This window comes from Heliconius melpomene, chromosome 17 (genome assembly GCF_056956725.1).
Source record: "Heliconius melpomene rosina isolate 202511_hmr_F chromosome 17, ASM5695672v1, whole genome shotgun sequence".
NCBI classification, from domain to species: domain Eukaryota; kingdom Metazoa; phylum Arthropoda; class Insecta; order Lepidoptera; family Nymphalidae; genus Heliconius; species Heliconius melpomene.
The window spans coordinates 8,660,944-8,685,900 of record NC_140405.1 but is presented as its reverse complement, the minus strand read 5'-3'; the positions used below and the strand labels follow the sequence as shown (position 1 = coordinate 8,685,900).

The window sequence follows — 24,957 nt, the reverse complement described above, 5'->3', positions numbered from 1 at the left end:
TATAAATTACTGAATAGTTATTTTCTATATTTATTACATAAAACAACAGCTTCAACTTCTTCTTCGCATAGCAGCGTAGGCCAAGGGAACCGTCAACCGAAGGGTCTATCAGAGCGGAGAAATGAAAATAATTTAAATAATTATTTCTCCAAGTGGGAATGGAACCCACTGCACCACGAAGGCTTCTAAAATTTTAATATTTGGTTAAATATTCAGACTTGAAACGAATAATATTCTTTTGAACAGTACAATGGACCGATTAATGTAAAATAAAAACAAAATTATAACATTCAATAATATTTTATTTACTCTTTAAACATGACTGTGACTTGGCATATACAATTAAAATAGTAAAATTTCAGAAAACAATGTAGAAGAGGCATAAATTGCAATAAGAATGATTTTAATAAAAATATACTTTTTATTTAATAAAGAAAAAACACGTTATTAACATTGTCATGCCACATACGAGTTCAATATACGTTTATTATTTATTTATTATATTTACAGTACTTTTGCGTATTTTTTCTCTACAGCTATATTTACATTCGCATAAGCAAGCTTTATTACAACAACGAATATGTCTCACTTTTCGTCCTCTTGATGTTTTAATTCACTCCAAATATTTCTAAAAGAATTCCTTTGAACAATTTCCCTTTGATATCTTCAAGTCTCGTATTTACAATTTAATAACTAATTTACAATTCATATTTAACATCATATACACTTTATATTTGATTTTATAAAAAAATAATTTTCTACTTTAATAATGTAATAAAAGTATTTTTTTTAATATAGTACATTTTTTTTAATAAATAGATGAAGGTGAAAACTTGTATTCAATTATAAAGAAGTTTTTTATAGTGAAAAATATACATAAGTTTGAAAATGGGACCTATATAAATAACACTTTAAAATATGGCGTAAAATAAGTGAATTATATTAATTCATATTGAAGAAAATACTATTTGTAAATATTTTAAAACATAAGTGATCCGTCGCTCATTTGGTACATTAATGACGTTATACTGATGACGTTTAAATAAGTTAATAATGAGTATGTCATTATTGAAGCAAATGGGTGAATTATAGTAGAGTAGATTTTGATAGTAATTAAATTTTAATTCATTTTCACCTGACTTTTAATTTTAAAATACTTTACTGCTTTTTCAGTTATACCCACATCAGAGCAGTATATCATATTCATAAATATTTTTTTCTTATGTTAGTTGCAACTGTACAATGCTAGAAATTAATACAATAGTTTTTTTCGTAGATACTGAATTATTATTATTATTTTACGTTATAAAACGCAATAAAATAAATAATCCCTTAAATTTAAAATACATAAAATCAAATATTTTAAATCGGAAAACATATATCGTACACTTTTTTAGCTCACTAATAAATTAATAATTGATAATATTTATTTTTCTCATCTTTCGTCCGTTACAGTAAAACTTCTACTATACATCGTCATACCGAATGTAGACTTGCATCTGTGTCGCTCTCGGCCCCCCCTAGCAGAAGGCTAGTCTCGCAAGGAGGACGGCTAGGAGAGCCTGTCCGGACCTCTTGCGGCATTAGTCACAGTTCGATAGCAGCTGATCCCTTCCAAGTCACTCCAACTCTTAGGAGGTGATAGAGTCGCAGTACACACCATATGCATAGACACTGTAAATATTATTAGTTTTAGGATTTCAATAGATAATTTCTAAATAACTTGCTATAGCTAAAACTTAAGTAAATTTTATAATATTCATTTTCTTTATTTATAACTGAACATTTATTTATTATTATTATGGTATTTATTTATTTTTATTAGGAAATATGAAAAGCAATAACTTATATTCTATATTATTTAGTATAATATAAGTTTATATTCCCTATTAATAAAAGTAAATAAATTATATAAATAACTATTAGTCGTTATTTATATAGTTAGATCATTATCTATGTCAAACAAATTATTATATAGCCTTTTGTAAATAATCCATTATAATTACAGATAGCAAAGAATAACGTTACATTTATTAATAACTATGCATTAGGACCAGCAAAAGGGAGGTAATTAAGGTGATATTCGATTATTTGTTATTATAATCTAACTAATCTACTTTTTTATTCGGCCTGAGATGTTCGGCCCGATCATTAATATTAGTAAAATCGTAGCATAAAATTTTTTTGTAAAAAATAACGATTAATAGAAAAATAAATGGTGTAATTACATCGATGCCAACCAAACCTAGAAAAGCAATATACTTTCACAATGTACTCGTAATGCCAGTCATGGCCCCTAATATTTAATGAATAAAAAATAATAAGCCCAAAGTAAAGGGCAGTTTTCCAAATAATAAATGTTTGCTTAATGAGAATTGAATCTAAAACCATTTTGGTGCTGTTTTCACCGCGGAACAATGATATGAACTATAAAATTAAGATTTTATCCAAAGGAATTAAAAATTATAAATATATGTATATAACATATATTTTCCACGAAATATAGATATTAAAGCATGTTTTTGTCATACTCTTTCAATTATTTCATGAAAATCCGATTACAAATGTTCTGTTAAAATGTTCTTACCAAAAACTATTTAAGTTAATGTTTCTTTGTCTCTAAGTTAACATTATAAAATTAGTTTTATTATTTTAACTTTTACCCCAAGTTAATACCTTGTAGCTAAGATAATATTATACAAATAAAATGGCGAAAGTTCGAGAATATTACCGTAAAGGAAGGAAAATTATCTTTCTCTGAAATGAAGATCCGAGCACAAATTAATGGTATACTTACATTCAAGAATATTCTCGGTATTAAAAATGATATTTCCGCTTTGCACATCGCGTCGAATTGCTGAAACAAAACGATATTATTCTTTATAATAATTCCGTGCTACAATTTATATTTCAAGGATGATGATATGTCAAAAGTCGAAAAGGTCAAGTTATTTTGCAAAATTGACACGGCTTTTCTGCTATTTTATTAAATTAAACGTTGACGTTGGAAAAGAACAATTGATTACTTCTTAATGGATACTGTGCTTCTTCTACTACTTCTTAATGTTATGGCCCTGTTGATACTTATTTGAAACACTACGTGTTTTATACATACATATAGAGATACTAACATATTGACAACAGATATTTATGTTATATAGTTATAATAAGTATTATTTAAATGTAAGAATGATTCAGTAACGAGCTGGTAATCTTATTCTAAACAATATTCTAGAAAAATAACGAAATGCAAGTTGATGATAATCATGTTATCTTCTAATTTCTACTCATTTCTTGAATTTATTGAGCTATCGTTTATGTTTTCAAAATTTACAGAAACCTACTGAATCCACAGTATCATTTTATTATAACCAATATTCATAACCAAATCGAGGAACCAATTATGTTTTAATTTTTTATCTAAATAGAATTCGAACTCCCACTCCAATACAATTTCATTTGACTTCTTAAATAGAGTTGCTATTAAAAATAAGCAACGAACTATTAAATAAACAATTTTCATATTATTCTTTGATAAATGTAGCGCAAATCTCATGCGAGACATAAAATAATAAAAATATACCCAATTACGTACCAAAAAAGATACTAAATTTCACCAAGTTTCAAATTAAAAATTGGACAATATTTTTATAAAAATATATGATGCTTAATTCCTTTGATATTCAAAGTACACGCGGTGGCCTTTAAATTCGTACTACAACGGAATCTGAACAGTCTCATTAAATGTAACGAGCTCATTATTTTGAATGTAAAGACTAACGTGAATCTCTCGTATTTGATTCCGAATGGTACGCTGTGCTGTAAGTAACAAGTGACATCAATTGGCTATTATTCTTAGATCATAAATATCTTTTAAAAATTTTGTAAATACAAAAAATTAAATACAAGATTTTAATTGCTTCTTTTTTTTCAGCTTCACGCTTTAACCCGCATGTAGCAGGGTAGGCAGAGAGAGCCTAATGTCCTCCGCTGCCTACTTTTCACTTTCTGAAGGCATTGTATGTTGAGTGACGGAACTTAACGCCGCGCCTTGCCTCTATTACTTAATTTTTAATTTGAATTTAATAAAGTATTTATATCTAACATATTCCATGGTAATAGAGTAATAATTGCACCAATATAAAACATAAAATAAGTTTTCAAAGATGGCTCTATAACAAAATTCCAATAGATTAAACAGTACCTCCAAATAAATTTATTATCAATATTAAAACTATAATGGAGTTTCTACACAGCTGTATAACAGTTTTATAGCTTAAGTAATTATGGTACACCTCACCAGCTATTACCTCCGTAAAAGTTTATATTACTCATCAGCTAATGGAAAACCGATATACTCGTAGTTACATAACCGTATATCGAATTAAAACACTATTTTGATTATCGCTTGGCATATGTCCATGTGCCAATTTTTTACATATTTTTAATCTAATTTATCCTTTTTTTTAACTTTTTATATTTTTACAAAAAGTAAAAAAGACAAATTTGAAGGTTATTTTAGGAATCAGCTTCACGCTGTATCCCGCACACAGCAGGGTAGGCAGAGGGGAAACTTATTGTTAAGACACTCCGTTCTCGTCTTTCTGCCGAATTCCGGAGGCATCGCGTGTTGAGTGGGAGAATTCAACGCCGTGCTTTGCCTCGACACCAGAGCGAAGAAATGGAAATATAAACGTAAATAAATATTTCACTTCCTCGAGTGGGGATCGAACCCACAACCGTCGCGTTACAGTCACACCCTTGTGCCGCTGCGCTACGACGGCCTTAATTTTAGGAATCAAAGAACTAATATTATTCAATACGTATTAAGAAACTTCTAATAATAAGTTGATTTATCATTTGAAGCAATGGAGAAATAAGAATATCTGAACTCTACATTAACACATTGTTGGCGATTTGGTAAATTCACTCGGTCTGGTCATTCAAAATATGGCGTTTATGTGAAAAAAATATCTTTTACTTCTGCAGCTTATAAGTAAATAAATATAAATGGTTAAAATATTAATTTTTACCGGACGTTCGAGAAAACCGTAACTTCCATCGGCATATTCTGTAGTACTGGATAGAAGTTTCAAGGCCAAATTACTTTTTGATCAATATCACTAAGGACAAGGTGATAATGACTTCCGAAGACTTGACATTGATGTGTTGTAATAGCTGACATTATTCAGCAATTACACATAGCGATAAATTTTATGAAAAGCTTTTACAATTTTTTTTAAAATATTTAGTAAGTAATTGTTTTTCATACATTTGTATATGTTTAAATTTCTTTACAATAAACTTACTTAGTTTAAAGTATGAAGGCGAGCTCCATCACTCTCTACTTCGTTAATTCCTCTTTTAGAACGTTTCGCTACGATATAATAGGTTAAATTACGATATAATAGGATATAATAGGTTTGGCACCAGTTCTATCAGCTGCTTGGTACGCACAACTACAACGCACAACTACAGTCGCTGTAGTAATACACTCTACACTGATAGAGCCATGCTTACTTGGTTACTGGTACTACTAGCTACTAACTTCTATAAGAAAACTATTTATCCATGAGACTAGTTGCGCACAAGCGTGCGACTGTGGAGGCGACAGGTCGTGAGCTCGATTCCCATTTGAGGAAATGAAATATTTAATATTTTAATATGAGAATTTTGATATTGAAAATATATATTTTTTAATAAAAAAAGTACTTAACTTACGAATAAATTGACCAGGGATAGATTGAAAGTTGATGAGTTAAGGCCATAAATCAATTCAGTTTATGTCATCGAATATGAAATAGTAAGAAATTACAAATTTACACATCTTTTGAAAGAGCGAATTATTAGTATCAGAAATATTTCAAAATAGAATTGTTTGATGATTTTTTCAAGCAATTGATATAGGATTGGTCAATATATTTATTGTATGTCAATCAATTTTCCACAATAATATGCTATAAATATTAATGACATGACAGCTGGGTTTGTTCGGTAGATATAAAGTCAATTTACGAGTATTTGGCTTAAGCAGATTAAATGAAAATTGAAATGTCAAAATATGAAATGGCAAACGGATTCGACTCGATTGTGGTATATGTATGTAAACGATATGTGATTAATTTTTTTTTTTTTAATTTTGCCTCCTTATCAGAGCAAAAATTAATAATTTTCATTTCTTCACCCATACCCACCACTATTTCGCCCACCATTCAACACGCAAAGCCTCTATTTGGCGGAAAGTGGGAAAGAGAAGTGTCTTAATGAGACCGGAATGTATTTTAGGAACATTCTCGTGATTCGCTTATTATCAATTGAATTTAAAATAAACGTAAAGTTGAGAATACCATTATAATTTTCTCTTTTCCGTACGATGAAAAGTGTAAAAAAATATAAAAAACATATATATTTACTTTGTTGACGTGATCCCGTAGTATATTAGAATATACCATGGCCATAGCTTCCAATGCCATAAATGTCATGCAGCCTAGCACCCACGGAACGAGGAACGCTACATTTTCCTGAAAGAAATTACTTTTTTTAATTGGAATCTTTCCGACATCATTTAAACTTTAATAATTTTAAACTTCATAAAATTATATTTAACATGTCAGATAGTGATAGATTAAAATTAAAAATCAGCTTCACGCTGGGTTGTATTGTATTTTTATTTTTGTCATTAATGTTAAAGAAGATATTCATATAGTGATTTATGTAAAGTCAATTAACATAGTTTAATATTGAAAATACACATTGTTTTCTTTATTTAAAATAAATGTATCGTAAAAAATATACTAGTGATCTTATAAATATATAAAAAATGAAATAAAATTGCTCCATAAGTTAATTCTATAAATATATTTGCTGTTGAAAAGGTGTCTCCTCTACGTCGGACTACGTCAGTATAATTGTAAAAATTAAGCCACGTCAGTCGTAGAGGGCTAAGTTCTTATACTGTTATTATTATTTTAAGATACAGTTTAAAAACAATGCAAACTTCAATAAATCACCTTAATTTCGTTCATATAATGTTTATTTTTATAGGCGCTTGTTGTTCTCCTAAGAGTTCTCTCTCTTTAGAAGTACAACGATTAAAAAAATAAAAAAGTTTAAAATAAATGAAACGTTTACTAGAAGAGAAAAAATTATGAACTGGTCTAATATTCGTAGAATTTATGATCGCTAGGTCATCTATTAAGTTAAGCTTTTTATAACTGATGTAATGCTGTAACAGCATGATAAAGTTGTAAAATTGAATGAGAGTCGCCATAAAACCTGGCTTGACGTTACCCAGTTACCCATGTGAAGAATAAAACTAAGTCTAAGGATTTATAGTCTAAAGTATCATCACGTATTTTTTTTCACAAACGTGGATGGATGAAATAATAAAGTATGAAAAGTCGTTATTTCATAAACTCTTGTATTGTCAAAAAGTTATTTATATGCGAGCTAAAATAGAGGCTTCAATATTGTCTTAGCTGATATACTCAAAAATTAAATAATGTAAACTTAGTTTTTTGGAGTACGTCAGAAAAGAAAGAAGATATCCGTGCAAAGAAATATGTTGAAGTCATCACCGTTCAAGGAAAAATGGAACTTTAATATTTCATCCAAAACTGTTTTCCTCAGCTCAAATATTATATGCAAATTTCATAACGGATAACCAGCGAGCTATAAAATTATACTTACTTTATAAATCCCGTAAAATAGGAATATGCTGAGCACGATCATAAACATTTGCGTGCCAATAATGGCGAAATATGCTATCTGTACACCTGAAACAAATAAAGATTAATCAGTTATATAATTTCTTTCATTTTTACTTTTCGAGAACTTAGTGTCAAAACACTCCAACAACGATCTCCGCAATTTAATAAGGAAAGAGAGAAATAAAAATAATTAATTCCTCCAAGAGAGGATCAACTTAATAACTATTGCATTAAAAATTAGACGCTGTTCCACTAAGCCACAACGGCCTTTCAGCTATTTCACTACGTTATCTTTATTCTGTATTTTTTTTACAATTTTATTAGGCAATATCAAATATCAAATAAATAAATATTGAGACTAAATTGCTATAAAAAGTAATAGTAAATTTAGTTATCCAAATAAATCAAATAAGGTGGACATCTTTTATGTACACGTACAAGGGACGAGCATAAGGTAAATAGTCTGTTACTACATCACGTAATCGATTCTGAAGTACGCCAACAAATCGAGCAAAATCGATCACGACGATAGCCTGGAGCTATTTTCTTCGCCGGTTTGAGAAAATATATCATGAAATTAGTTTCAATCTCGTAGTTAATTGCATTGGTTTAAAAAATCATTTGTTTTATATTAAAGCTAAGAATTTAAGGCTCACGAGAAGCTATTGTACTGCGGTTGAGAGGTTCTTATGCGGAGAGAGGTGAATTATAATCGGAAATACCTAAAAATCGGAAATATTTAACATTTTCATTCAATCTGCAATGCCTCAAAATTTGGCGGAAAGAGGATAATGACTTATTAAGGAACAATAGGTTCCCAGGTTCCCTCTGCCTACCCTGCTAAGTCTGCGATGCAGCGTGAAGATGAATAAATTTTTAGCATGATTACATCCGATTTCGGTTTTGCGATTCGCAACATCGATGCATGTTATCTTTTTTAGGGTTCCGTACTTCAGAAGGAAAAATTGGAACCCTCATATGATTACTCTGTTGTCCGTTTGTTCATCTGTCAATACTATTTATCTTGAGATCGCGTGGATTTATCAAACTAAAATGAATATAAAATATTTAGGTCCCTTGGAACACAGAAAAAATGAAATTTGTTCCCATGACAATTATTTCAATAGTTTTACAATTTATAAGATGCCACGGGAATATATATAAAAGTTAAATTTCTTTTAGTAAATTTAAAGTTTCCTTCTAAAACTTTGATCGAAAGTTTCAAGCTTCCAAAATATGGTTTAGCAGATTTATAGTTGGATTATGCAAAGTCGACAGCTGACTGTTGAGGACAGTTATTGATGTTATGGCTTAATTAGATAATATTTGGTACGATAATAATATCTACGTAATATGTAGTTTTAGGGAACATGTGTCTGTGTGTATCTAATATCTATTAATTAATAATATTTAAGTTTATTTATTATATAAAATAACTTGAAATATGAACTTACTATTAAAATTTTATTTTTATATAATTTAAATATATGTGTATTTTTTATTTTTTTACGGTACTTTATACTGTAAAATACCAACCTCGATTTTTTTATACCAATATTGGAAAATTAAAATATGCATAATTACACGGTGTTTAGTCAATGTAAATGTTCAAATCTATATATCTATATATATATAATAAAACTGTAAGGGGGGTAAAATCTGTACATTGAATATAAACTAAAAAAAACACTTCAGGGGGACTTAATACAACTAATAGAAGGTAAAAATATGATTTTTGGAATTCTTGTCTGTCTGTCTGTTGTGACTCTTTAACTCAAAAACTACTGGACAGATTTAAATGAAACTTCTTTTGTTGCATAGCTATTAGTCTTCGGCAACATATAGGCTATAATTTATTTTGATAGTCCGAATACCTGATGTGAGACCCTAGCAGCCCGCCTAATCTATAAGAGATATCAATACAACGAATTAGGAAAAGTTATTCAACGTGATGAACATTTTCTGTTGACATAAAAAAAAATTGGATCCAATGTGGAACCCCAGTCACCCAGCTAAACTTTATTACATATAATTCGTCAGTCGTCTTAAAATAAATTATTCTACGTAATAAACATTTGTTTTGGCGTTTACGTAATACCATAATTATTATTTAAAATGGTTCAACACCAAATGATATAAATTTAAGTAAATATATTCAAATAAAAATTTTTAAAAAAATCCATAAATCGGTAACATATATGTGTATTACAGAAAAAAAATGTTACATTCTTATAATTTTTAGGCCCGTTGTGGCGCAGTGGCACAAGCACGCGACTATATACACGACAGGTTCTGAGTTCGAGTCCTACTTGAAGAAATTAAATATTTAATATTTTTATTACCTCACTCTGGAACGAGGCAAAAGTAATTTTATAATATCAATAAAATATACGAAATATCTTCTTTTTTATAAAAATTAATCGCTGAATGTGTTGCTAAGCGCAAATCTCGAGAGCAGCTGAACCGATTTCGCTAATTCTTTTTTTATAATATTCCTTGAAGTACGAGGATGGTTCTAACGGACAGAAAAAAATAAAAAATTACCAGAAAAGGTCCAAAAACATGACTTTTCTATATTCCCATACAAAAGATTCGTATTAATATCTACTTAAAAGTCAATTTGGACTTTAATACCCTACTATAAAGTTTAAATGTTAGTAGCTGGATTCCTGGAAGACAAAATTGAGTGACGTTATATCGTATAAATATTATAGCCCAAGATCCCAGAGCCGCCAGACCGACGTCATTTTAGCAAAGCTGAAATTTTGAGGACTAATAGTCTTACATGTAGTTAAGATAGTATGCTTACTCACTAACATGAAAATGGGATCCTTACAGAGGTAGAGAAAAATAACGGTAAATCGCTTTTTGGGAAAATGATAAAGCCATCGGATTGATATGGTTGCTTAGGGTCTGGGGCTAGAGGGGTCTTGAAATAGTCCGTAAATAATATAATAATAATAATAATAACTTACTCTCCCCAGAGTAGAAGGAGGCAGAGGTATTATTGATATTACCAATTTACATAATAGCCAAATCGCATCATTAAGGAATTTTTTTATGTACAATCAGAGAAATCAATTTTGCACAAATTCATTGTAACAGCTGACAAACACTTGACACCACTTAACCTTCAAGATAGAAATAAACAAATCAATGAAAACATAACTCTAAACAGTGATAAAATAGCAGAATGGAACCAGAAATCTCTGCACGGAAGAACATCGCCATGACTTACAACAGCCACATGTCGACTTAACTACGTCGAACGCTTGGCTGAAGCGAGGTGATCTTTTCCCTGAGACAGAAGGTTTTATTCTTGCCATACAAGACCAAGTAATAGAGACAAAGAATTATTTGAAATATATAATCCGAAAACCAAACATTTTAGATATCTGCAGGCATTGCCACAGTAGTTCAGAAACAATACAGCATATAACCGGTGCCTGTAAGTCTATAGCCCAGAGCGACTATAAACATCGTCACGACCAAGTAGCGGCCATTATACATCAAAATCTAGCGTTCCAATACAACTTTATAACTGAAAAAGTACCGTATTATAAATATCAACCACAACAAAAAAAAATTATAATAATAATAAAAGTCTTTATTGCACATTTACAATAATTACTTACGATGAATGTATTAGGACATAAAATGCACAAAGGCGGCCTTATCACTAAAAGTGATCTCTTCCAGGCAACTAAACCAAGGATAGGATACATCTAAGAGTGAGGGCAAAATGTGGTGCAAAGCTTACGTAAACTTAATAAATATAAAACCTATACATACAATACATAATACATATAGACACATACATATAGATATACACATATATACATATATACATACATATATACATTCATACATACTGTATTGCAAATAAATAAATACATAATTATTGTAAGGAAAGAAAATACTTAGACGACTTTTGAATATAAGTAGGGATTTGGAGTGACGAATGTCTGAAGCAATCATATTCCAGAGTTTTACCGTTTTCACAGAAAAGGATTATAGGAAATATATTTTAAATTTTAGATTTACTTTAATGTAATTTGCCCCAATTTTAAAGAACCTTTATGACGTCTGGCAGAAGTAAAGGTCCACGTGGAAGAATGTGAAGTATACATTTTTAACTTTAAAACATATATAAAAACTCTCTTCCTTACTTAAGGGAGCGTTTTCATTTGACACTTCCAAGTGAAAGACTTGTACATTCATGTGTAACTCTAAGAAAACTTGAGTGCCCTATACTTAATACCTCTTTATATGAAAAATCCTTCACAGTTCAAGCAGTACGCTTATGGAACATACTACCTAACTCTATACTGTCGGGCAATCCATCTTTAAATACTATTAAAATCAAATTAAAACAACATTTCTAAAACTCAATTAGAATCTTTAGTAGTCGCTTTGTCTTTTTTTTATTAATTTTCTTTTTCTGTTTCAACTCTTTTATGTCATTGTATATATTTATGTAGGTATAGTAATATTGATTAATATTATGTATATTTGTATGTAGCTTTATTATTATTATTAACATTATATTAAAATACCGCACCCGAATCATTTCTTTTAACATCCCCTTACATTCAAGGGTTTCTGGTAGAGATCTCTGTTAGAGATAAGTTATCCATTGTACACATTTTTTCTGTTATCATAAGTTTTCTGTACTTTCTTTCTTGTGTGGTACATAAATAAATGAAAAAAAAGAGACTTTCTACTTTAACGCAACTGGAAGTGTGCTTTAAGTTGACACTATCTCTGATGGTTTTTTAAGTTAGAGAGTCATAAGTACATATTAGACTATCAATCCTCAAAATTTCAGCTTTGTTAAAATGATGAAGGTCTGGGAGCCCTGGGATCTCAATCTATTAATGTCAATATTTGTCAATATTTCTATGGTAAGATGTCAATTGAAATGTAAACGTCTCATTGTGCGTCTATATTACTAAATTTAAAAGCCACAAATTTTATAAAATTAATAAAGTGTTGTGTATTTGTGACTTACTAAATATGCCTTCTATAAGGCGGTGGACAAATTTAGGCAGAAGAATCTAATCGTACTGCCCAGAACGTGAAGATTGCAATGAACGTGGGCACGATAGTTGACTGATATGATAATTGTGCAAATTTGAATCGAGTTGCTTTTTGTTACGATATATCAATTGATGCCAGCAGTGCCTACACCTGTGTTGCTATTGGACCTATGAACTCAGCTTGCCAATATTGTAAGGTTATTGTAAAAACTCAGTTTGCCAATCAATTTGGTGGCGCAATGATTTTATTATAAGGAGCAGGATTGCCAGTGGTTCCACGTTCAATGCAAGCTGATGAACTGAATTCATGTTTAAAGTCCTCCAAATTGTGGAAACATGTCAAGGTATTACATTTAAGCAAGAATATGCGTGTCATGTTGCAAAATGATCAATCTGGATACATATTCTCTAAACAACTCATTGATATTGGTAATGGCAAACTTCCTATATATGCGCTGACTGGCTGCATAACCTTTCCTGATTGTTTTTGTCAGTTAACGTAATCAAAAGATGAACTCATTCATAAAGTGCTTCCAAATGTTGCTGAAATGTTGCTGATTATTTATTCCATAATTGGTTGAGCGAAAGAGCTTTACTGGCTGCCAAACACACGATGGCATTCCTGGCAAAATAAGGACACATATGTCAGTTGATACGGCAACTAATGAAGATGATGTCGTGAACTATCCACCGGAATTTTTAAATTCACTTGATTAGCTAGGATTGCTGCCTCACAACCTTCAATTAAAGCTTGGATGTGTAGTTATAATGTTGCGAAATATTAACCAACTGAAACTTTGTAACGGCATACGATTAGCGATAAAAAAATAATGAATAACGTAATAGAAGCAATCATATTGAAAGGAAAGTATAAAGGAGAAGACTTTTTGATGATGCGGGGCATCCCAATGATTTCGACTGACATACCATTCGAGCATAAAAGACAGCAGTTTCCAGTACGGCTTGCTTTCGCAATGACTATAAACAAATCCCAGGGGCAGTTATTAAGTGTTTGTGGTATTAATATAGAAAACTCATGTTTCTCGCATGATCTGTTGTATGTTGCCTGTTCCCGTGTTGGAAAACCATCTGCTATGTTTGTTTACGCGCCAGATAACCAAACAAAAAATAACGTGTACCATAAAGTACTACAATGAAAATGAAACTGAATTTAGAATAAGTAAAAATAAAATAAAATATAATAAGTAGGCATCATAATAAGATATTGGAAATTGTTATTTTTATTATAATTTTTAATGAATATTATAAGAATTAAAAATGATTTAAGTTTTTATTTTTTTTATCTTACTAGCTGACCCGGTGTCGCTAATAGCAGAATACATATTTAAAAAAATCGACTGTTAGGCGATACGAAGTTCGCGGGTCTGCTAGTATTCAATAAAGCCGTAACTGGCTGAGCGCTTGGACTTTTGCCAAGAGGCGCGGGTTCAAGCCCACTAATATATTTTTTTTATAATAACACTTAAAAAATCACAAAATAATTACTTTTCGCCTTTGGTTCCAAATATATAAACACTTGCCCAATCTATAATTCAATCGAAAATTAGGAAATGGAATGAAATTAGCCATATAGATTAGCTTTTTTCCTAAAAAGCTTCAGTTTGACTTATAAAAATAATAGACTTTTTATCTTGATATATTACAATATAGTTACTGCTTTAGAAATTAAACTTGTCAATATTATATATATAAAGAACTCTTTCTGTATTTCTCGTATTCATAGACTGTTATACATTAGAAGAAATAGGAGCAGAAAAGTAAAAGATCCTAGTGTTAAAATACTCCGTTCTCCACTTTCTGCCTTATTTTATAGATATTACGTATTAAGTAGGCCACAAGCAATGGAGAAAGTAGTGCTGAAATAAGAATAATTCATAAAAACCGTCGCTAACAATCAGACATTGAGGCGCATCATCACGACTTCTATTTCTTTTATTTGAGAAACACAAATAATATCAATACTCAAAGTGTACTTACCGTAATAAACATCGTCGAGGTCTTTATACTTTTTGGCATTTACGCCGATCCTCCAACTATATAACAGCACCACGAAAATCGATATATTCTGAAACAAAATAAAAAGATAAATGTATTTTGAAGGAATATACAAACAACATGTTTAAAACAAAAAAAAATGGTTATTCCATATATAATTATTTTTTTAAAGATTTGTAAATAATGATGTTAGAAAAAAACCCGTTTAGTTTGACTGCCCGACTAAAAGCGTTTCGGTGTTAGATGACAGACTTCAGATTAAAAAGAATAAATTTACTTTATATGTGAATGAAGTATTCTTATCCAAATCACTGAAGAATTTAATGTATGATGAAACATTACTTATGATAAAAAGTTACTCTTAATAAATTTTGAATAATTTATTACAATTATTCAGCTTCTCAAATATTTTGTAATTTCATAATTGATTATGATAATGATTGAGGCCAGTTATGGCGTAGGGGCACTAAGTGTGGCTAACTGAAAGTGTGGGTTCGATTCCCACTCGACGAAATGAAGTATTTATTAAAATTTATGTTTCCATTACTTCGGTCTGGTGTCGAGGCAAAGCGTGGCGTTGAATTCCGCTACTCAACAGACAATGCCTATAGAATGCAGCGGAAATGGAACTAACCTTAAACAAAATTTCTTCCCTTGTCTAATAATATTAATAAAATTATATTCTTAGTTTACTGATTGATAGAATGTTTGACAATTAAATACTATACAAATATTAAGCACATAGTAACTGCTGTGAAATTTATTGAACCGAGTTACGAGCAAATTAAGATAACAGTTACAATAAATGAATACAAATAAAGATATACAGAATGGATTTCAGTCGTAAAATTAAACGTTCAGCTATGGTTATAACAAATACATAATATTTACGTGTTACATTTTATTAAAAGTATTAATAACTGGTTTTTTTTTCATCATTCATTCTTGATAATCGAGAATAAGCTACAACTCGTATAGTTAAATCAATTTCCATATTACAATAATTTTTAAATGTTCTTTAAAATATGATATATTATTAGTCTATATAGAATAGGAAACGTACATTATTAGAATATGAATAAAAATAAAACGTAGTGGACCTGTGTCTCTTGGGATGTTATATGTAGGTATGTTTTCTAACAAAGTATTTATATTTATTTGCTTGTTTAATTAAACTACTAGAATATACAATTTACCTTTATAGAATACAAAAGTTATAAAAATTCGAAAAGTTATAAAATTGTTAAAATATTTTTTACTTGCGAGCGCTATTGAATAGAGAACTAGAAAAAAATAACTATTCTCGATTGCACAGGAAGCGATCCATGCGGGGCGGCGCGGCGAACGATAACAGCTGGCGAGATATTTAACTGTTATTTTTTTTAAATAAATAACATCTTATACCCGACCCCAACTTATACTGGGTATTCTTTTTTTTCTAGCTTCACTCTATATCCTGAATATAGAACGGTAAGCAGAGAAAATGTAGTCTTGTCGTCAATACATTCATTTGTTTGGAGTGGCGAGATGATTCAACGTCGTGTTTTATTTTTACCTGACTGCATCGAAGCCTAGGTCACCAGAGCGACGAAATAAAAATTATTCATTCCCCCGAATGGGCATTGATCCCACGACCGACACGTCTACAGTCCAATATTTCGCTGTGCCATGACGACTTCCTTTCTTAAAACCTTTAATCTGGCAAACTAAGATAACAATGACGAGTATTTGTGTGCAAATGAGATGAGGGTAAACTATGTTTGGGGTGGTGAAGGACATATGCCCCATATACGCTTATTTGCATATTCGTCGCACATCTGATTATGGAGGTTTAGTATGTAAATATAGGGATCCGTAAGATAAGACCTTCCAACTTTAGTAACATAAGATTTTGTAGTGTGAGCTTTGCCTTCCTAGTATATTACCTATTTATACTTTTTATATGTGTCTTGGTGTACCACACGAAAGAAGATAAGCAGGAAAACATTATATTATGTCACTCCGATTGATATATATATGACGGCGCGCTGCTATGTATTAGTTTTAATTACAATTTCGCAATTGTTGCGTTTCGATTTTAATTCATTTATGTAATGGATTATATTAGAAGAATATTTAAAATGGAGCGGGTAACCCCGAATAGGGTAGTAGGTGTAGCCACCAGTAATAGCAGACGTCATTGGTTGACAGCTATGGCGTGAGATGTTCACCAATTAACCTATTGGCTCCTAATCTATTGTAATTTTGCTAATCTTGTGAGATTTATTGTAAAACTGTTATGTTAACGAGTAATAAGACATTGTGGAATATAAGTGTGATTTTTATTTAAACATCTCTGTTGCTACAACGCCCACAAATGAATAGAAACAGCCAAGACCGCTTTGAGGCCTCTTCTGATGCTTCTACATCAGAAGTGGGATTACCAGCAACGAATAAGGAACGAAATACAGAACAGAGTGTTAAAATTTAACAAGATGTGAAAATTGTAAAAAAAATGTGAAGTTGAAAATTTATTTTTGACATGCAGAAACAAAATATTACGGGAGCCATTAGTATCTGACATTTAAAAAAATAATGTTACGAAAGTTTAGTTCTGATGCTGCAGATCACGACGTTCGCATTTGGTGTGACATATGTTTACAAGAAAAACTTATTTTTGGCAGTGATATGATAATTACAGTGAGCAAGGCACAAAAAGAGTTAAGATAGAATTTGTCAACTTCGAGATTGTGAGATCGAAATCAAATAATAAGGAATTATGAAAAGTATTAAAAAATAAGTTAAGTATTCGTGACAATAAGAATAACGCTTTTGATTTAATGCGGAATTCAAGTTCCCGCAGGATTCAGTTGACATAGTTCATGAATATTTCGTCAGCATTGGTGGAAATCTTGCCGAGAAGATAAAAAAATAGGTGTCCTAATATCAGTGGAAAACCACAAATAGATAACATCAAACTGTCGTTCGTTTTATTTGATACTGATGAAATTGAAGTTGTAAGAATTATAGATTCGTTAAAATCTAACTGTGATTTTGGTGTAAGGGGTAATGAACACAAACTATTCGAAAGCTATCTCACGGATAAAATTCAAAGCACTAAAATAGAAGAATATATCAGCATAAACCTTCCTATCATATATGGCATTCCACAGGGAAGTATATTGGGACCAACACTATTTTAATATTGAATTTACCTATAAACTTTTGAAAAATTGTGTCTTTTACTGATGACACCGTTTTACTAGTAAAAGGAGAACCTGGGAAAAAGCCTTTTATAATGCTCAGGTACTCAAGGGATCGGCGTCATCTTGATTTGCTCAATATAATTTTTCCCGGATTTAAATGGCCACAATTAAAATATCTGTTCTTAGCTAGATTTGATACTGTTGAGACTCCAGCTGCAATTTATGGCGATTACACAATGGTGGTCCAAGGGAAGACGAGTGTTTATCTGCGTATGTCGGGCGCAGCTTATTACACTGTTCAGAAATATTTAGAGGATAAACATGTATGAAAATAATGTCTATTGAATGTCATGCAGGATAGCTGCCAGCTAAGATTATTACCAAATTAATGATGTTATAAATGATAACACGCCTTGGGAATGAAATGCTCGCTTCAGTCTCTTTCAAAGAAAGAGAGGACATCCGATTAGTGAGAAGACTACTCCGACTATGGAAGTGAAAAAGCCACTAATAGAATCATCACAGCGATGCTATAACTGTGACAAGCAGGGTCACGTACTCAGTGATTGTTGTGGCAATAGTGGTTGTAATAGCAATTTCTTATTTACGTTGTGAGTTTTCAGATACTACCTCACCTCTACAGTCTAAGGAAGTTGGTGTGCAGATGAAGGTGATTACTCCAACTTGCTTCACGTGTGGTGAATGCGGCCACATCGCACTGCGCTGTATCAGTATGGATACCGGGGCAAGCGGTGAACGGATTGAACGATGGGTGAATGTTTGCTACATTCAACTAGCTATGGATCAGTTCTTAGATGAATCTGGTGAGAAGTTTTCATTTTGTTTCGGCTCTGTTGCCGAATGCTCTTTAATAAAGTCAGCTCTGTCGAGATAGATAATAATAAGTCATGGCAAGATGCACTACCTGACAATCAGCTAGCCATTAGCGCAGCTATTATGAGTAGGATAACCAGGGCGAGTCCTTTAGAATTGTTAGTAGTAAAGGTTTTTATGCCTCTAAACTTAATGTAATTAGCCACGGATGAATTTGATTTGAATTTTATTATCGAGTAATCGACACGAGCAAATGAAGCTAATGCTTCTTCTGAGAAGGTTTAGTTTGATAAACGTAAAGCAAAGTTAAAGAATTAAGTAGGTGATTATGTGATGTAACCAAAACAAGCTTGATCCAAAATTTTAAAGACTCTTAAAAGAGCCCGTAAGCCCGTAGTAATTGGCTTTCAATTCTAGTAGCACGTAGTAGTGCGGGAGATTGCAAGCAACAAAATAAAGTCAGAATGTGCCGATGACGGCCATGTAAAATAGTTACATACCCCTTTTACCCCTGTAGTAGCCTGTGTGGCTAAGACAAACAAACAAAGCTAAGACAAACAAAACAAACAAAAAAAAAACCAAAAAAAAAAAGAACTGGCAAACTAGAAAAACTAGCCTTTGTGGTAATGCTAGACCTTGTGGCAACGACTAGCCTTTGTGGCAACGACTAGCCCTTGTGGCAACGACTAGCCTTTGTGGCAACGACTAGCCCTTGTGGCAACGACTAGCCTGTGTGGCGACGAGTGGCCTGTGTGGCGACGAGTAGCCTGTGTGGGGACGAGTGGCCTGTGTGGCGACGAGTAGCCTGTGTGGCGACGAGTGGCCTGTGTGGCGACGAGTGGCCTGTGTGGCGACGAGTAGCCTGTGTGGCGACGAGTAGCCTGTGTGGTAGCAGCTGGCCTGTGTGGCAGCAGCTGGCCTGTGTGGCAATGACTAGCCTATGTGGCAAGTACTAGCCTGTGTGGCAATGGCTGGCCTGTGTGGCAAAAAGTAGCTTGTGTGGCAATGACTGGCCTGTGTGGCAATGACTGGCCTGTGTGGCAATGACTTGTCTGTGTGACTGTTAGCCTATGTGATATTGAGTAACGGATGTGACATTTGTAAGATTGTTATGTGTGCCTTATACGAAACATTTCGTAGTATTTGTAATACACTTATAAAATTGTAATCACTATGAGTTCACTGTTACGTCCACTAAGGGGACATATTGTGTGGTCAGGAAGACCGAACGGGAAGTATTGCAAAGCACTATGTTTATTGTTCACAGATTGAACCTATGCACACGAGGGCGTGTGACGATGCAGGACGGCCGTGACGGCGCGCTGCTATGTATTAGTTTTAATTACAATTTCGCAATTGTTGCGTTTCGATTTTAATTCATTTATGTAATGGATTATATTAGAAGAATATTTAAAATGGAGCGGGTAACCCCGAATAGGGTAGTAGGTGTAGCCACCAGTAATAGCAGACGTCATTGGTTGACAGCTATGGCGTGAGATGTTCACCAATTAACCTATTGGCTCCTAATCTATTGTAATTTTGCTAATCTTGTGAGATTTATTGTAAAACTGTTATGTTAACGAGTAATAAGACATTGTGGAATATAAGTGTGATTTTTATTTAAACATCTCTGTTGCTACAACGCCCACAAATGAATAGAAACAGCCAAGACCGCTTTGAGGCCTCTTCTGATGCTTCTACATATATATATATATATAAATATTGTATTGGACATTACTTATTATATACAGAGTAAGAGACTGTTAAATAATGTTGTCAAAAATATTGTAATTTTTAAAACCACCTATGAAAACAATTAAAAGCAACAAGTCTGTAAATGCAAATTTAATTTACGACCATCGTCAAACGGAACACACTTCATTTTACATAATTGTAAAATGAAGTGTTGACATTGTTAGTAAATACATACATTTTTTATTAAATTATATTTTTGTAAAATGTTAAAAACTGAGTTAAAAGTGAAAACAAAACCTGTCGGGATGATCTATCACCGTATAGTTTTGAGTGATGGGCAGCATTCAAATTAAGCAGACATATTGTTTTTGACTATGTGGAATATATTAATATTTTTTTGTAAACAGCAAACTTTTACCATAGTAATAAGTAATTTCGTAAAATCTCCCAAAACTTAAGAGATTCTTAGAAACTGACAATGTAATTGAAATGAAAGATGTAAACCATTATAATAAGTTTAAAATCATCCAATTCTGTCGCTTATAATCAATCAATTATAAGTAATTATAAATTTAATTAAAAACTTAACTGAATAAATTTAAAGTCTTTTTAAAAATATCCTTAAAAGCTCCCGAAACTTAACTATGTGGTAACTCAAAGTATTTATTTTTTTGTATATTTTTTATTTAGAAAATTTAGATTAATTAATGAAACTCTATTGTGTGTGTCGGAAAGTTGACAAGATGAATATGCTCAACTGACAATGCTAGTTCTAAACTATAATATTATACACAAAATTATGATACTTACGTACTATCGCTCATATTCATAGCCATAAGCTCCAAGTAAACTTTCATAAGGTCTAAAAATAACGTACATATTTAACATAAATATATGTATATTTGAGCTTCACTTCATTTAGATGTATGCAGGCTTCTCCAACTTTGATCATGAATTTGTCGTTGTATACCGTCATTACAAAGTTTAAACCGGTACATACTCGTACGTAGTTCTGGAGTTGAAATAATCTCAACGTGAAACTGTTATGACAAATGGACGTATGTATTTCCAACAATTTACTATAAAACAAATTAATAAGTTCTTAAGTTAATAATAAGTATCTATTTATTTATTATTTATACATAAATTTATTAATTACTAGCGGCCCGCTCGCGGCATCGCCTGCTTGAACTACATGATTATTCATTTCATAAAGAGAAATGACTGACAACTATAGGGCTAATGACTTTTAATATGTTTTTTTTTGTCTACATTATCGTAATTTCTATAAGGATTTTTGATTGTATTGAATTAAAAATAACGACCAATGTTGATACTTGATATTTATAATTCTACTGGTGGACTTGAGCGGCTTCGCCCGCTAGAACTATACGAATATTTATTAAATATATTTATGAAAATATTGTCAGTTTAGAGGGTGAATCTTAATAAACCAAGAAATACATATCGATGAAATATTTTTAAGAGTCTAAATTTCAAATCTTATAAAAATCAGTGGCGAATTCATTTTTTTTCCATACAAACTTTCAACCCCTATTTCATCCCCTCAGGAGAAGAATATTGCAAATTCTCAAAGTAGTAAGTGCAAAGTAAGCACTTGCGTTCTATAAGAAAGTCCCATGCAAAATTTCACACTCCTAGCACTTGTAGTAACGAAGTTTCATACAAAATATTAACCCCCAAAACAACCCTTTAGGAGTCGAATATTGTAAATTCCCGTCTTAGCATGCACCTATGTCCTATAAATAACTCCTATGCAAAATTTCAGATTCCTAGCACTTGTAATTTCTTCATGATTTATGATTTCAAAAAATATATTTTTTTACTAATTGTACCTAATATACAAGGATACTCTCATTTTTTTTCTTCTTCGTTCATAAATTTTCCATTGAATTAGAGTAAGACTAAGGAATTTACGAATCTGGAACGTAAATTAAATTTAATGTAGGCACATCCTTTTACGTAACGACTTTTGGTGGCAAAGTTTGAAAAGTAAGTCTTCCTATGCCAGAGTTTTGTCTTTTCTTCAAACACAAATTTTGTTATCTTAAGATTGTCATATTACGAGATTATGCATTTAGATATTAGAAAACGGTAATCGAAAAACTTTTGCCCTTATTAGTATTTCCAGAATGTTGTTTGTTTTAATAACTTGTATTTACATTGAGTTCGGTCGGTCTTGTAATGGACAAACTTTCTATGTTATATTGAAAATGTTTGTAAACAAGACCTATTTTTTAAGGCGTTCATTTATCAAACTTATAATGAAACAAAACATTAATATTTTCTGGAAATATTTGAGGTAGAAATTTAATTATTTGAGGTAATTAAAAATTATCATATCTCATATGGAAATTATAGTTCGACCGCATTTTTTCATGTGGTAACGTATAAATATATACATTTCTATGGTAATATATGCACGCAATATGACTGTGAAAAGCACATATATATGTTATAAATTATCTTTTTTAGCTTTATGCTTAATTCCTAAGGAATTCAGAGAGAAGCTATTACCAAAGCTATGAAATGTATATTGTTTATTGCTTATCTTTATCACATAAATGCGTTCAATTTTATTGCATATTTTTCTACATTGTACAATAATTAGGAATATCTAATTCCAAAAAATATATAATGTATTTATGTACGAATAACATATAGATTAACAATTAGGGGCAATAAAAGATGATTGGATATCTTAATAAAATTATATAATATGTAATATATAGAACGAAATTGGTTGATTTGTTAAGAAAATTAAAAAAAAGTGCTACTTACCAGTGTATAAAGGGCACTTGCATAAGCTGCGTGTTTGACGTGCAGCGTTCTGCAGCAAGGCAATGTTGTGTCTTGCTCGTGGGCTGTCCACGCTTTCATCTGTGTAAATTAAAATGTATTTTTTATAGTTTCATTACTAGCCATTTAAAATAATAATATAGGTACCTTTATTTATATTTTAATTTAGTTAATAATGTTATATTTTCTAGAACTATCGTAAACAATACTTAAAATTTGCTTATAGTAAGTTTTTTCATATTTTTTACGGTAGTTTCTATAAATCTTTAACTTTATGCTTAAATGTTTGAATGCTATAATGTTAGTTATCCAATTATGTGAATGTAAATTTGTATGGCACGCTTTCACACCCAAATGACTCAACCGATTATCATGAAACCTTGTATACATATTCTTATAGGTATTAGAGGATTACTTTAACTAAAAAATGTAAACTTAAAAAAAATATTATCGTTTGGCTATAATATAAAAATAAGTTTAAGCGAGTGAAACCGCGTTTGAATTTCTAGTACCTACATATAATATTTTGCAAAAGTCAAATACGTATTATAACTTCTATAGGCTATTTTTCATTTATATCCTAATAAATGTGAAAATTTGTTTGATTAATAGGATGGATATTTGTTCCGCTATCATGCAAAAACTACTGAATCGGAATAAATGAAACTTTACAGTTATATAGCTTACACAAAATTACACATAGAAAATATTTTTTTCTATAAAATACATATTTTATTTAGATTTTTCATAGCAAGGCTAATATCAAATATAAATTAAGATTACCTTCGAGTTATTGATAGTTCTGTTTTAATAACAGAGTCACATAGCATAGTTGATAGTAGTCACTTATGGTGAGCTTCTCGTATTTATTCTATAGAACCCGCCGACGGGACGTGCGTCCGATATCGCGGCCGCGAGCTTACTGAAACCTGTAAAAGCCCGAAGGCATAATTGTACTAGCTATAGAAAATGTTTGAAGAAGTTCGTAAAACTTTTAACAATGAAAGTCTTTTGATATTGGGAGATCAATCATAAAATTATATTATAGTATGTTTAGTTAAGTATTCAAATACATTTAATTATTTTATGTCTTAAGGTTTTTTCTAAATGGATTAATCTGTCTTATATTATTATTAAGATGAGTTCCATTATTCAATACCTAGTGTCCAGAATTCAGGCGAAAAGCAGAGAATGCAGTATCTGAACTTTAGGTTCTCATGGGCGTTCTAAGGTGAGAAAAAGCGGGTGGGCCATATATACCCAGAATAGTTTGAATAAAAGGTTCCAAAACCTTTGCTTAAAAATAAATTTATGGGGAAAATAAAAAATATTCACTTTTTTAGGGTTCCGTACTTTTTAAGGAAAAAAGAACCCTTATAAGATCTCTTTGTTATCCGTTCGTTTGCCTATCTCTCTGTCAAGACCTTTTATCTCAGGATCGCCTGGATATATAGATTTGAAATTTAGATCTACGGCCTCATGATGTCCTAAAAAATATATATATTTACTTATAAAAAAGATATGGCCGTTTATATCACACTAAAACGCTTATTTCGACACTATAAAGGGAATTAAAATTATTATTAGTGTTGTTTTCTATATTACTTAATTGTCCTATTAAAATAAGTTTTTTTTTTAAAAGTAACTTATGAAAAACTT

General features: G+C 31.2%; 1 protein-coding gene across 1 annotated transcript; it reads right to left on the bottom strand.

Moving 5' to 3' along the window:
* Positions 1–281: 281 nt before the first annotated feature.
* LOC146530163 (uncharacterized) lies at positions 282–24,222 on the bottom strand. Its single transcript, XM_085200455.1, has 7 exons — positions 24,082–24,222; positions 23,281–23,379; positions 14,747–14,834; positions 7,690–7,775; positions 6,414–6,521; positions 2,798–2,857; positions 282–1,674 (listed from the first exon to the last, which is right to left on the bottom strand). Exons 2-7 carry the CDS (start codon positions 23,377–23,379, stop codon positions 1,588–1,590), a joined length of 528 nt encoding a protein of 175 aa, XP_085056581.1. The 5' UTR covers positions 24,082–24,222; the 3' UTR covers positions 282–1,587.
* Between the last annotated feature and the right edge of the window lie 735 nt (positions 24,223–24,957).